This window comes from Brachyistius frenatus, unplaced genomic scaffold, assembly GCF_029030835.1.
Source record: "Brachyistius frenatus isolate BFR_SWC_R1_liver_20210118 unplaced genomic scaffold, ASM2903083v1 Contig_190, whole genome shotgun sequence".
NCBI lineage: Eukaryota > Metazoa > Chordata > Actinopteri > Embiotocidae > Brachyistius > Brachyistius frenatus.
Genome location: NW_027210789.1, coordinates 10,001 through 25,886, shown reverse-complemented (window position 1 = coordinate 25,886; position 15,886 = coordinate 10,001). Strand labels below are relative to the sequence as shown.

The 15,886-nt window shown below is 42.9% G+C and overlaps 1 protein-coding gene across 2 annotated transcripts in view; it reads right to left on the bottom strand.

Annotated features, from left to right (window-relative positions):
* Positions 1–185: 185 nt before the first annotated feature.
* Positions 186–15,886, bottom strand: part of nyap2b (neuronal tyrosine-phosphorylated phosphoinositide-3-kinase adaptor 2b) — a 20,570-nt gene continuing 4,869 nt past the window's right edge. Inside the window, exons 3-7 of one of the 2 annotated variants that reach the window (XM_069718357.1) lie at positions 12,036–12,352; positions 7,931–9,007; positions 3,662–5,068; positions 3,451–3,554; positions 186–2,657 (exon numbers count right to left, since the gene is read on the bottom strand). In XM_069718357.1, coding sequence (XP_069574458.1) covers positions 2,370–2,657; positions 3,451–3,554; positions 3,662–5,068; positions 7,931–9,007; positions 12,036–12,352 — 3,193 coding nt within the window. In that variant the 3' untranslated portion in view covers positions 186–2,369. The remainder of the gene's footprint in view (positions 2,658–3,450; positions 3,555–3,661; positions 5,069–7,930; positions 9,008–12,035; positions 12,353–15,886) is intronic. The other variant, XM_069718358.1, reaches the window with a different exon arrangement.

Here is a 15,886-nt window from a genome sequence, read left to right as displayed (position 1 = left end):
TATTCAGAAAACGTTCCTTTTTCATCCAAGTTGTGTTCCTCCTCAATTAAAATGTTTGAAAAAAGTTTTTTAAGACTGCAAGTCATTCAGAGTTCAATAGCTGAAACAGTTGAAAACACAACCTACATCCAAAAAAAATCCCAAGATAGGAGAAATCATTTCAACAGGATCCAGTTTTTCCATAGCAGGTTTCAAGTTCATATTTATTTATTTCTCTCAACAGAACCCAAGTGACAATCAGAATACAGTACTTTTTTCCTCAAACATGTTTTTTCCTTTTCCTTTTTTATTACGCAAAACAAGAGAACACTCCGTGCAATAAGACAGAGGACTGACAGTGCGGTGCTCTCTCTACCTTTTCACAGTGCACGTTTATACACACAAAAAGATTGTACATCATCATTATTACATTTCCAACCTCCACCCACCAAGTCACGGTGGGGCAAAGTGAATGTCTTAAAACAATCATTTTTAACTTGCAACTTGCATACAGTGTAGCTTGGCACACACTCACAAACACACACAGCTCTCTCCCTCTCTCTCTCTCTCACACACACACACACACACACACACACACACACACACACACACACACACACACACACACACACACACACACACACACACACACACACACACACACACACACACACACACACACACACACACAGGTACAACACAGAGGGATCTCTGTATCATTGATTCTCACCAGAGAGGGGGTTACTGCACTTGCACTCTCAGGGCTAGCTCATTTGTCAAACCCATACTATTTTGGCAATGTTGACATTGCATTTTATTGTGCAAAAGAGAACCAATTTAAATGATGCAAGTAGGAGGTTGAGGTAGAGGGAGAGAGCAGGGGGGAGAGGGACATGTATGTAACCAGCCTGATTAGATGTGATGGAAGATGATGGGTAGTGCAGTTTTTTTTAGTTTTTTTTTACGAAGCCTCAAATATTTGTAGGCCCTTGTGCAACCCCTGTCCTTTTGACTGGGTAGAGCTGTTGCCATGTGATAGGTCCTTAAACAATTTGTATCTCCAAAATGGTTGCCAGCCAATTGAATTGGGAACATTGTCAGAGACAACCAATTATATACAACCAAAATAGATGACTGCATGTCACACACAGCCAGTCTCCTGAGGCTTTCCCTCCCAGCCAATAAATTAAAACTTGCATGGCACAACTCACGACTCCTAACATTTTCAAAAAAATATATAAGCATAATCTTGAAAGTTAATTCTTAAGCAAGTGCATATGGCTATTATAATCTGCAGTAAAATTAAGAAATCTTCTAAAAGCTCAGGTGTTGATTGTACGGGCTGGTCGTTGGCATCAAGTATTTACACTGTCACGGTGCTCGCAGTGTGTATGGCAATGTAAGGGTGCTGGTACTCGCCAGCTATTGCCACAAACCCTTTTTTGAATAACCAACCTTCCAAAGTGCAACCACACCCATGTCTTGCTTTTACAGGCTTTGGCTGGTCTTGGAAATGATACTGTTAATAATGTATGTTCTAATTTACTACCTCCCCAACCCACCCTCATAGTGTATTTAAGAATACAGCAGAAAAACTTCACACTTTCTCTGTCCTGTGCAACATGCCAGCCGACAGGTTTTCCTATAAAACGATTCAACAGCTTCAAAAGGCTTTGACGTAGTGACGACACAGTTTCTTACTGTAATATACAAACTGAAGCACACATTGTTTCCTGTTTCTGTTCTAGGACCAACTGTTGTACATTCTAGAACATACTCGGCCGGGCACGAAGAGCCCTGGAATCTAAAGCACGTTGACGTTAACTCCTCAACTTACAATACAACAGTGAAAATGTAAAGTATATATAGACAGAATTGAATAGTCCATTCATTTAAGTGCTTTTGAGCACACACACAAAAAAAAGAGTTGGGCATAAGAAAATTATGCTACTACAGTACAAGTATTGATAGATTATGCTTTCAAATGTAAAATAACCTAAACAAAAATAACATTAAAACAAATATTAGATTGCATCTACATCTACTATACATAATTTAAGCTGCTTTTTGATCCCCATCATCTCATTTAGAAAATATCTATTCATCATCAAATATCTACTCTACTAGTTATATTACAAGAGTCCAGTCACAGGAAATAGAAAAATATCAAATATCACCAGTGATGATAAAAAAAACATGACAACCTGAACAAGCAGAAATATTGCTGTGGTAACAACCATTGTCCTTTGACATCAGCGAGTATCATCCCTATGGTCCTCTTAGTGGCTGCCCTGAAGCCCCTGATGTTGCAGGGAAGAATCAGTATGACCTGGCAGGGAGAGGGACGGGGTAATTGGGGATTATGTGGCGGGGAGGTTTCTTTTTTAATGTCAGATGGCTGTGTCCCAGAACACAGTTGTCTGTGTGGGGTACGGGGGAGGACGGATCTTCTTGGTCCCGCTGCTTTTTCCCCAGCCTGGAAGGACAGATGCGGTCTCTTGCTTGCACTGACTTCGCTCCTGGTGCCTGTCTTCGTTCCGGTCTGGAGGAGGAGGCCTCTCTAGAGATCTCTGCAAGTGTGGGTGTTGTCTGGAGCGGATCTCCACGCACAGGGAGCGTTTCCTCTCGATCTGCTCCAGCATAGTGGTGTCTCCGCATATCCATGGCATCTGAGGCATCTGAGGGAGAGAGTCAGCGTGCCAAGTGAAATCAATACACTACACTTTAACTTCAGAATCATTTATCACCCTTTATAACCTAAACTTGACTTCAAGGATTAAGTGTTTCTCTATAATGTTATAATCATGACTGAATAAACAACAATCAAAGTAAAAAAAGAAAATACAAAAAGGTAGGTATCACTTGGAGGGTTTAACAATAAAAAAGGATTTCCTGCTCAAAAATCAAATCGCATCGTATCACACAATTTGAGAATTAGCCTGCAACTGACCCTTTAAGAAATATATATATAAAAAAAACATACTCTACTTTATCACTTGGCATACTTAAAGCATCTAGGATTGCGGCTGTTTCTTGGTTTATTGTGTCTAAAATGTAAATATTTATGTCACCATTAGCGTTGGTTCTTGTTTTATGAGATGCTTATATGTCCTCTTAGTTGCTTTTGTGATGTATTTTGGGATTGTGGATCCCAGGAAGAATAGAAACCGCTTTGGCAGAACACAATGGCAATCAATTAAATTAATAAAATTAATTCTGACAAAATTTTGATTGGTTCTTTTAAGTACACTACATCAGTTTTTGAATGAGTCAAATCAGTGACCCACAAAGAGAAAAAAATGTCTGTAGTAAAGTTGCCAAAACTAGTCTAACTTGGATTAACTAAATTTATACTGCAAGACCCGATTACCGAAAGTAAGACGATGATTGAAAAAAAAAAAACTTTTCATGAACTGTAAGGAGCCACAACCATGACGTAAAGAAAATGAAAGAAACAACCTCTCTGCATACCTGACTGTGATGTGTCTCAGCTGCTCTCCTTTGTGGAGTTCCCATTGGGGAGGGATTAGCAGGCATAGAAGGTGAGCGGGCATATTTAGGAACTGCTTTCAGGTCTACAAAGGACGGTCAAATCATGTTTAGTTGTATGTCATAAGAAAAAGTTAAATGCATATTTCCAACTTGATGCATTTTGTTTAAAAATATACTGTGACTCTCTCACCATTTCCCGTACCCGTGGTCATTGGTGGGCTACCCGATGATCTCCCGTGGTGAGTAGGTGTTGTTGTTGTTGATGAATGCTGCCCTGACATTGTGCTGCCATTCCTCTCTTGTGCTTTCGACTGGTCCACGTTCAAATTTGCTCTGTTATCCTGTCGTGGTGTGCCGTCTGATCTGTATCCTCGTTCTTTATTATCACATCTATACTCCATCGCGGAGGGGCTCTTGGTGCTCTTGACATCATAATGATATTGCTCTGAGTTATTCAGACTTCTGTCTTTGCTGTCCCTTCTTACTTCAAGGCCAGTCCGGCTCAGATCTTTACTGTCCTGCCTGGGTAAAGGAGGAGGAGGAAGATCTCCTCCATTGTGACTGCTCCGGTCTCTCCCCTCGTACTTGGATTCTGAGCCGGACCCGACCCTGTCCTTTCTGTTGCCGCTTCTAGATGTTTCTTGTCGGGGTAGGATCTCAGGTGGCTGGTCTATTCTACCTTCGTGTCTGTGCTCCATGTCATTCCTTTCCCTCTCTCTGCTCTCCTGGTAGGGTAACAAATCAGGACGATGGTCTTTGCTATCATGCCTATATTCTGGTCCACTTCTAGCTCTGTCTTTGTTCTCTTGTCGGGGTAGAAGCTCTGGTGGCCTGTCCCTGCTTTCGTGCTTTGAGTCCACACCATTCCTGGCTCGCTCTTTGCTATCCTGCTGGGGTGAGAGCTCAGGTGGCTGATCCAGCAGTCTCTCTCTGCTTTCATGTCTGTGGTCTACACCGTTTCTCGCCCTTTCCTTGCTGTCTTGTCTTGGTAACAGCTCAGGAGGCTGATCTAGCAGCCTGTCTCTGTCTTTGCTGTCCTGTCTCAGCAAAGACTCCATTCCATGTCCCCCACTTCTGTCTTTGCTGTCTCTCCTTGGCAATAGGTCACCATTGCTAATCCCTCTGTCCTTGGAGTCTCTTCTTATCAAAGGGATGGGTTCTAAGGAGCTGCAGCCCCTGTCTTTGGAGTCCCGTCTCACAGGAATGGGCTCTACACTGCTGCAGCCTTGGTCCCTGCGAACAGGTGGAGCATCTGCACTGCTACAAGTACGGTCTTTACTGTTGCGTCTGTGGGGCAGAAGTTCCACATTGCTGATTCCTCTGTCTTTGTCCTTGTCCTTGTCCTTGTCTTTGTCTTTGTCTTTGTCTTTGTCTTTGTCTTTGTCTTTGTCTTTGTCCTTGTCTCTGTCTCTGTCCTTGTCTCTGTCCTTGTTTCTGTCCTTGTTTCTGTCTCTGTCTCTCTCTTTGTCTCTGTCTCTCCGATGAGAAGACTCTTTGCTGTGACGCTCCTTGGAGTCTCGCTTGGACTCCTTGCTGTGACTGTGGCGTTCCTTGCCTTCTCGTTTAGACTCACTGTGAGACTTGCTTTTGGACTCCGCTGCAAAAGAAAAAGGAAAAAAATTAATAGTCAGAAAACATACATAATCAGATATTAACACGCACATTAAATTATACTTTAATATCAACATATACTGGATAAATTGTTTAATAATGTATTGTCAGTTAAACATTTTAGCAAATCATCAATAACAGTGAAATCATAGTTGTGCTTGATGCTGTAATGCCATTAACAATCCACTAGGTGCCACTCGCTCCCCACTAAAGGAGCAGTGATAAACCAGTGGAGTTAGATGGATACATGTTGGCCATCTGTAAAAAAATATAATTCTGATAATAGTGGTAGATAATAATACAGACTTTTATAGGCTTTTTTTTTTTTATAGTGATCATAAAATTCCATTAAATTGTACGTTTACCTTAAGATCTATAGAATGACATCGATGTAACTATAATGCACGCCAGCATTATACAATAACATACATGGTTACCAATACAACACACATTCCTAAACACTAAACACTGTCTGTGTTTGTTTTTTGTAATTTATTATCTATATTGTGTGTCCTCACTCTGCTTTAGCATATAAAATATTGCAGAGGAAATGCTCCAAGGAAGTCTTATGTATGTCACTGATTCGAAGTTCAATAACGATATTATAGATCGTCACTGCTTGAATAAGGCAATATATAGGCTATATGCATAATTGATTTCCACAAAGGTTGTCCCTCTATACTGTTTCTATATGTGGTTTAACCCATACAGCACCATGCAAAAGCATCCCCTTATCATGCCCACATGTGCCATGAATGCCATGTTAGTGTGTGCGGATGCGGTTGTGTGTGCATGGGAGTGAGTGTGGTGATTAACCAGTTGGTAAGTGGGTCAGGCTAGTTGTTGCTGCCTGTGTTGCCTCCAAAAGGGAGAGAAAAAAAAATAATTAACCTCCATGCTCATTACACCATGTGTGCTTTGCGGCCAGACACTGAGCAGCACACACAACCTGTTAGTGCTTGTTAGCCCCATGTGGCACTTGCACACAGGTGTCGGGATAAAGAATAGATAATTTAAAAAGACCTGTCACCACAGCCCACTCTTGATGTATAGATAACATATGCAATCTGTTTATAAACCATATGAGTCTAGGGAACAAAGTGCTGTCAAAGGTCTCGTTGGTGAGACATCACAGGGGAATCCTGGCACCTGAATGCAACACTTGACTATCTAACAATCACTTAATAGAAGCGAGTAATTCAACGAATATTATTTAAAACAATGCATAGAAATCCTAGGATTAAGTAGCAAATGTGCACCAATTTGTAACTGGAAGTAGTATTATATATCCCTGTACAGTCAAAATCACAATAAATCATATTCTCCCAGCTTCCACAATCCCCATCTGCACAGCTAACCCTGCCGCCTGATTGGCTCAATCATGAGTAAAGTATGTGCTGATTGGACAAAGTAGAGAATCTGAAATCCTCTGATCAGGTGTAGATTTGAGTTCAGAGGCATAGCTATCCCTATCAGGGGCTCACTGCTTCACCGTAGACTCGCATGTCCTGAGCTGTGATTGGCTGATTTACCCATGGGGAGGGAATCTGCAAATAAGAAACAGGCATTTCTCCTCCTTCCGCTGTTGCTATGTTGTAGTTGCTAAGAGCACTGAGTAAGGATGGATGTGTAGAATCTCTGTAGTTCTGTTATGATTTACGTACAAATGCTCTTGAATAAATCTCAGTTTTGGAGCATTTCATTAAAGCTTTTGGTTCAAGTGATAAAATTATTTCAGTGAGCAGCTCAGGTCTGAAAAAAGAATGTAGCATTGAAGTTACATGGCATGCCAACAATAGGGTTAGACTGCATGTTAAATGCTACTCTAAATCATTAGATACTCTATATTCATTTATTAGTGACCCTTTTCAAAATTACATGACCTGCCTCTACATGAACTATATGCCCTTCATGCAGTCATGAAACACTCTCTTGCTCATTTAGTTTGGTTTAATGCCTGCAGTCATGATATTTTAATTCATTTACATTAAGTAATTGGATTTGAAAATATTTAATAGTAGCTGCATTATGCATGAGAACGAGAATGTTAACTTGTGACTGACTGATAATGCTGCTTGCAGCAGACTCACCATATGACAGAAAATATAGGGGTGATTGTTTTACAGTTTTTCTGTCTTTTTAAATTTTTTTTATAAACTTTAAGCAAACTGTGCACCTATGAGCTGATTTTGTTTTCCTTCCCAGCTGTAAGCATTTTAGCACTGCCTCGAGTGTGGCCTGAATATCTGTATTTAAATATGATGTTTACATATTTAAAAGTAATGCCGCCTGATGGCCTAATGCCATGTGTAGGTTTGAGAGACCTGCTGTCCGCTTTCGTCTCTAATCCTTTCAGATTAAATCATACGATCTGTATCAGATTTGCCTTGGTGGGCCTAGATTATACAAATGGAGGGTTGCAGAGAGCGCTGGAACATTGTACTATAAAAGTGGTGCAGTCTACGCTAAATTAGCAGGGTTAAATTTACTGACCCAAAATGGGGATGAATTACACCATCACTGATTAGGGAAAGATCATTGCTCCAGGGTTCGCTTCAGTCAAAATACTGGCACTATCCATAACATCCATCGACATACAGGAAGGTTTGTTATTCTGACACTTCTCAGCTCCTTTCTGGCTTTTCTTTCAAAAAAATTCTCTTGACAAAATCTGCTACTCGTATGAAATTAACACATGTACAGTACATAGAGGGTAGGATTGGTTGCTGAAGATGGAGTTACAGGCTATCTGTGTTCTTAAAGAATCAAGGAGATGTGGATATATATATTTTTGCCCTTTGCTTCACTACATCCCATAATGTTAAGACAAATGAGTGAAATGACTCACTCTCTCCAGGCTCTTTGGACTTCCTGCCACTGGTGTTTTTCTTCAGCATGTTCCTGCCGGTGGTGAACAGGTTGGTCAGTTCATCCAGTGGGCTGGTGGGGGTTCGTGAACGCCCTGTTGACACATTCTGCATTGAGCCATGCAGTCGTCCTACACCGTCTTGAGGTGGTGAGCCTTTGCCGTGAGGGGTGGCAGAAGCGCTCCGTGGGAGACCCCCGGGAAATGCCATTGGAGCATCAAAGGGAGGCGTACGCATGAGGCTCAGAGGGGTGAGACAGCGGCCCATGCTGACCGGTGAAGGGCAAGCGGAGTGGCTCCGCTGATAGGAGGACGATGAGGAGGATTTGTAGAGGGTGCAGGGTAGAGGAGGCGCAGAGGAGCGGCCAGAGACAGTCAGTGTTGGGGTGGCAGTGAGCTCCCTACGGATGTGTGCAGAGGAGGGAGGCTCAGTGGAGGAGGTGGGGGATTTGCTGTAGGACTGGTTCTCCAGCATGGGCAATTTGGCTACATCTAAAGGGGTGAGGGGCGACTCGTCTGAGTTGGGTGAGCACTGGGCCGGTGCTGGTGGGAACACCAACAGCGGAGGCCGATGGGTTAGTAGATTGGGAAAGGGTGCAGGAATGTCACAGAGTGGAATGTTCCGAGGTGTGGAGCAGCGGCTGAGAGGCTCAGGGTCATAGGGTGCCGGGGTGGGGCATGCAGAGCGACATCCTACGGGATCAGTGCGGTACTCCATATCATCCAGAGCTGGGTACTTCATCTCCTCATACACGGACTCTCCTGGCTCCTCATCCTCGCTCTTCAAGGGTTCTCGTGTTCCGACATCAATCCCGCCCATCTCTATATAGACAGGCTCATCTTCACAGTCGTCTGTAGGGCTATCGTCACTCTGTGGAGGCGAGGGGTTGCGTTCGCAGGGGGAAGTGATGTGGTGAAAGGGTTTGGAGGGGCAGACCCCGCTGCCTCCATGGCTCTTAATGTAAGACTCATCGAAGGAAACACTCAGTTGTGTGTTGGGGTTCCTCTTGGGTTTGGGTGGCGGCACCCTCCTGCAGTCCTCACTGCATCCTTGAGCTGCTACAGAATAGAGAGAAAGAAAGCCTAAACACAAATCGAATAGACAAATTTACATTTACAAACATTATCTGCATCATATCCAGTAGGCCTGTTATTTTTTTTTCTAGTTAATCTATATGTTGACTCTTATTTCTAATATATTGTCATTCTGGCATCAAATTTGTTGTAATGTGAGGTATGAATATGAAAAAATAATATTGTCCCTCCCAAGACAATGCAAAACTTGCTTTGATAAAAGTTTGTTTTTGTGAATAATTTATCATTAATCAAGTACATCATTAGCATTGACACAAAGCCTGTTTCACTTCTGTGGGTCAGTTGTAGGTCAACATATATTGCTGAGAGCAATATCTTGAGTCAGATATGTGGGAATAGTTGAGGCATATGCATGTTTCTAGGTCACATATATGGCAGTGGAGCAGTATGTGAGTATAGTATCTGGGTCACACACTCTGTGGAGCTTCTTTTTGATAGTGGTGACGTAGCATTGCAGTGTGAATCTCTTTAGATGCGGTGCGGCGAGGCTTTAGTACAGTGTTCACATACGACTGTACAATATGGTGTGGTCCCAATGCTAGTTTACTGACAGCATCCATCGCTCTATACTACTAAGTAGTTCGCAGTGCATTTCTAGGTCAGATACTGAGATGTTTGGATAGGAGTGTCCCTTTCTCTGACAGGCAGTGGGAGATAAGTGTAGTTAAGAGCTGGACCATGTCTGAAATGTTCAAACTGCAGATTTTACACCTTTAATAATTCAGATGCCAGATGCCCCAGACAAACGCATGCTTCCAGTAACTGAATGACTCACCACCACTACATCGGTGCACGCGCATGTACACACACTGCACATGCATACACATTTGCAGAGGGAAATTGGGACAAGCATGTACACATTTTATAACACAAAATCTTACACGCTATGAAGTCAAGTCTTTCCAGAAATTGAAGTCTAACTGTGTAGGTGTTTGTCTTGCATTAAATTCAGATGTGACAGGAACAATCTTGTCACATCTGAATGCAATGCTTTGCAGGATGTTGCAGAAAATTGGACATATTTTTTTATAGATATCATTTATATAAGTTTTTGAAAATGTATGGAGAAAAAGCAGGTCAATGTGAAGAGTATGTCAGAGTCAGTGAAACAATACCTCGGAGTGAAAGTCAAATCATAACATTACATTTTTGGTTTGCACTGGTATTTCGCATGCTGTGCTTATAGCCAAGCTGATGGGGATGTCAATTCATTTCAACTGAGGATGCACAGGTCTTTAGGTTTGACTAATTACCACTGTTTCTGCTATGTGCTTAATGGGTGGGACTGATATGATATTCATTCTTGTTTACTCTCTCTTCCTTTCTTTGTGTAAGCGCATGCATGTATATGGGCATACAGTAATGTGCACATGAAGGTGTATTTATGCTTCATTTCCATAACTGCGGAATATACTACTACACGAGTAGGTTTTCATGGTGGAAGCTGAGATGTGTTTCAGCACTGATGATGAATCCACCCCTTCAAACATCTCTTACTCCATGTCCTTTCTCTTCTCCCCTCTCTATTGCCCCCCGCTTTCCCCCCTCTCCCTGTAGCGGATGTGTTTACCCGCAACACCCTCCCCCTCCCTCTCCTCCTGGGGAAAACGAATCTAGGTCAATCGCTCCTCCTGAATGAATTCTACTCCGACAGGCTCCTCCCCTTGCCGCTAAAGCGCCGGCTACAGAGCACGCAACCCTCCACTCAGCTAGGGACACCCCCACACTCTCGCTCTGATTGGCTCTGAAAGCTCAGACTTCAGCATCTCTGGAGCCGCATTGGCCCGAGCTGCTCAGTGATGCTGTGATTGGCTGAGCTGCAGGGGGTCTTGTTTCTGTGGGATGGTTGCCGTGGTGCCCAGGAAGATCTGTGTGCACATAGAGAGATCCCCACCAATCTGAGCCAGGCTGGGCATCTCCCTAAACATCACGTTGGCAGCAAAGCTTCCAAACTGAAATGGACTCAAATCTTCCCGCAACCTCTAAATCATTTTTGCTCTCACAGCCACCTGCCTCGAAGACTATTTTTATGCTATAAATAGTTTGCAAAATGCATGTACTGTAATTGTTTTTTCCTCAGAAAGTTTTGTGCTTTGTGCATTTGCTACAAGTGCCACTGTGTCTGTGTTGGTTGAGGCAAACTTTCCTTTAGTTCAATAAAGTATTGTATTCATTGAAGCAGTTTTCCCACTTCCACAAGGCATGTCTAAAGGTTAACACTGTCAAGACACTTCTGCCTTCTTTATGTAAAAAAAAGAACAGCGCTGACAACCAATAACCTTCTATAGACAGCGTAGTACTCTGATCTGTCTGCTGGGATGATATTTACTGTAGTGAGCAGTAGCACCTGATGATTAAAACCACGACCCAAAATACACCAAATTTATTACAATTGTAAGCATTTGTGTTTCCTGCAAAAAGCACCAGGGATTTTCTTTCACTTTTCAACATTCGCAAATCAAAGTTAATATTAAATACTTAAATAAATTTAAAAAAAAAAATCCATCAAGGCTATAAAATACAGCTATTGTTTTTGAAAAACAAAATGATGGAGGACTGTACTTTTCCAAAAAGTGATTTGAAAAAACTAAGTTTACCTATCATTTATATGCATCACTGTGTAATTACTTTAACTTGTTGCTGTACATGTTGGCTTACAATTCGGGATCACATAATACCTGATTTACCTGTGGGGCAAAGGAACATATGCAAACTACCCTTTGTTTATCTGACAGTAACAGAAAACAAGAGCACAGTGAAAACCATCACTCAGACGTCCAACGTATCCTTCATTTTCAAATCCTTCCTTGTAGAATGTCACATTTGTAATGTTGTCTTGCACATTCAAAACATGTTTTAAGTGCGGTAGTTAGAGTGAAGTATTCAGTGAATAGCTAGATATCATTGTGGGAGAAACAATGTTGAGGAGGGCACTGCAGAGGGCAGCTATATATAGCACAGCAGTTTGGTGTGAAGTGCCACCACCACTCACCGTCACATCTCTCCCCGCGGCAGGTGGACATGGGACTGTGATCCACCGCCTCAGACGACATGCTCAGCTTGGTGGCCGGGTCCCTCCTGGGCTTGGGTGGGGGCTGCTTCCTAGAGGTCGGACTTCCCACTTCCTCTTCTCCTCCACCCCCGCTGTTCCCACCGCCGACAGAGTGGAGGGACTGGGAGCGCACAGAGAAGCCCTGCCCACAGGCGATGGCATGCAGGTGGGGCATGGGCATGCGTTCCTGAGGGTCCGGCATGGTGATTGAGCCCATACGTAGGTGCTTTCCTTCTGTTGCTATGTCCTCACCCGTTCTAAAACAACAAGGGAAGAGGAGAGAAAAAAGAGGAATACCATAAACATATGTGCAAAGATGAATGATAAAAATCACATCTGTGATACAAGAAATGAGAAAAATACACTGTAAATGGGCTCCAAGAAGGAAGGACAGACAAAAAAAACCAAACAGAGTTCTTACAGCTTCCCCTGAAAGCTCTTTCTGCCTGGGGATAGGAAAAATAGCACATACCATATACCCCAACATACAGAGTCATCATGGCATGTCTCTATTTGAGTGAGCATATATGAGCCTGCATGTATGTGAATTTCATTCCATGCAAGTGGCTCAAATGATGAGAGTGCTGACTTAACATTGACAGACGCGTTAGTGCCACTGACAACAGGGCCTCTTTCAGGGCAAAGCATTGATTTGAGTTTGACCCTGGATATGACTGATGCCCCTTACACAAGCACAGGCGTAATGACACAATGGAAGGCTCCCAGCCTGTACACAATCAATCCCTGTAAATGGATGATTGGCCTGAATGGAGCATTAATGATGTCTGAGTGTTGTATGGCAATGAGGTTGTCACGGCCGTGCCTCCTGTTTTTGTCTTGTGTGTCTAGTGTTTCCTGTTGTCCCCTGTTTGTCTCTGTGTGTGTGTGTGTGTGTGTGTGTGTGTGTGTGTGTGTGTGTGTGTGTGTGTGTGTGTGTGTGTGTGTGTGTGTGTGTGTGTGTGTGGTGGGCGTGGTGCTCCTCACTCTGCATCAGCCTGCACACCTGCAATCCAACTAATCCTCAATTTAGCATTATATCAACCTCACTTCTTCATCTACTGATCAACAGATCATTGTTTCAGCCAGTATGGTTGATCTTGTTCTTTGGCCACTTAGAATTGTGTATTCTAAACTGTGTTTTGGTTATCTAATTAATCCTTGTCTTCCTGTGCCACAGCATGGTTACATGCCTCTTACTACCTGCCAATTGGTCTTCCAGCCACGGTCACTACTCTGCCTTGACCTACTTCGTCGTCCATCAGCTTCCCTCTGCCCTCGACCACCTTGATCCTCACCTCCATCTACCTTCATTGTGTGAGAACTGACAGCAATCCTTCTCCTAATCCTTGTAACTTTCAGTCTGTGTTTGGGTTCCTCCATTAATTGTGACAGAGTAAAGGAAGTTTTGTGTGTATAGCAGAGTGAATAAGCTCAAGGTCTGACTGTGTGTAGGAAAAATTGTTTGTACAAAAAAAACATAGTTTTGCAGTGTATACATGCTTAATCTCTGCTGTTTATTTATTAACCATATCAAAGAGACACAACTAAATGCATGTTTGCCTTCACAGTGGGAGAATGCATGCTGGTGTGTATATACGTGCGTATGACCCCTCCATCTGTGACTTTGCTGACTCTGACTCCCTCTCAGCCAGCTGCTGAACAGAAGGTGTTTGGTGGGTTGGGTTCATTGGTCAGGGGCTTAACTTTGCCTAGCAACAGGGTACCCATAGAAACCAGACAGAAAACCGGCTGCCAATGCACAACAATAATAAAGCACATGTGCACATCATAACAATACGGCATGTGTTCATAACATCAGCATTTAAAGGCGACACTAGTGATACAGTGAAACAAATGTGCCTGCATCAACCTGTGGAGCCACAGTGTCAGTGTTATAGGATTAGACTGGATAGCCAGGAAAACCTAGAAGTAAAGAAGTAAACAAATATCACACGTTAATGTTATTTTGTATCATTTGATTCTCAGCTAAAACACCTCTGACAAAAGTCGAAAATCTTCATCTATAAAATTCAGCCACAGGTGTCCGCAGCACACCATCAACAGTTTCTCATATATTTTGGTTGTGCATCTGCTGTGACATGCACTCCCATATACAGTACATGGGTTGCATGTGTGTTGGTGGATGGGTGTGACTGGAGTACTGGTGACTAGGTTATTTATAGGATATTTGCCCAGTGATTGGCCAGAGGACAGACCACAGGTGCACTTGGACCAGTTGGAGTTGACTTGTTGTCGGGCAGCTCTGGTTCTCTCACTGTGACACCATGTGACAGGAAAAACAACATGACAGAAACAAACAAAACACCAAAGAAGATGTTGAGAGGGAGAAAACATTCTCTGGGCGATTGCATGCGTGTGTGCACGAAGGGTAAAGCAGGAGGGAAGGAGTCGTTAGGAATTTGCATGCATATGTAAATATAAGTAAATTAAACTGTGTCCTTGTATCTGAGGGCAGAGGGTGGGGCGATGCGGTGAGGTGGTGGTTATGAATATCCTTGCATGTTTAAGTCATTTTGTGGACATCTGTGTGTTTTTGTAAAATAGAGACTGTGAATAACTTTTTTTCTTCCACTGAAATACAATAAAAGAAACCCAGAGTGAGACAGCAGCAGGCATGAAGGCCCGCCTCACTCAAACCCAACGTGCTGATTTGATTGGCCTATGGCTATTCCAACTGTCACCAGGCAGAACACATCTCTTGCAACTGAGCTCACACTTAATCTCCCTGTAACAGGTCCCCCCCCTCCCACCTCCACCCACACACCCACACACGCACACGCACACACACACACACACACACACACACACACACACACACACACACACACACACACACACACACACACACACACACACACACACACACACACACACACACACTCTTAAACACACTTGCTGTAACAAGCTCTTTCTCCCTTAAACAATCACACAGGCCATTTGCTCTTTCCAACCTTCCTCATAAACCAATATATCCATTTCTCCTTTTGTTCATGCCAATGCATGCACATGTAAAAACATAAAAACAAGGATGCACACATTAATTCTCACACTTTCTCACTCTCATTTAGTTACTGCAAAAATGGGTCATCTCATTGACCTACTTAAAGGCCTCATAAAATATCCAGCTATTTTTTTTTAGACTTTTCCTCCAGTGACTGTGTATTAATGTTTTAGCCCTGGCAACAGCTAGAAGACATGCGGACGGACAGCAGGACAGTAGATGTCACTTTCCTCAGGCATAATTCTGTGCCATTCACCAAGTTACTGTGCAGGACTGCTTCAGAGTACTAATAAATGTGGGAGCAATTATATTCTTGCTGGTAAATGAAAGAATGGAGGCAAGAATAGTTCCATATCTTTCTAATGCCTGAGGTCTAAAGTTGAACTCCAAGTCAGCTTTTATCAGGCAAGTAAAATACCGCATTCATACTGTACAGTGCACCATGCACAGACCGTCGCAGCAGCAGGCAAATGGCTCCTTTGAGCATGCCTGACCCTTTGACTGATGTGACAGGGTTCAAAGTGTTCCTGAATAAATAGCTTAAGAAGGGCCACATCTGGTCACATACAAATGCTCAGCGTCCAAAACCGCATCAGTGTAATTAGATGAGCAGATAAAACTTCCAACAGCTGCCAAAATACTTTGCACTGTGTCAGACAGAATGTCACAAAACAAATTATTTCTAAACTCCATGACAGCATTGGATAGCATTTACCATGAGCTTTTCCACTGCAAACTAACATTATTTTAGTTTGCTGCATTATTAGAT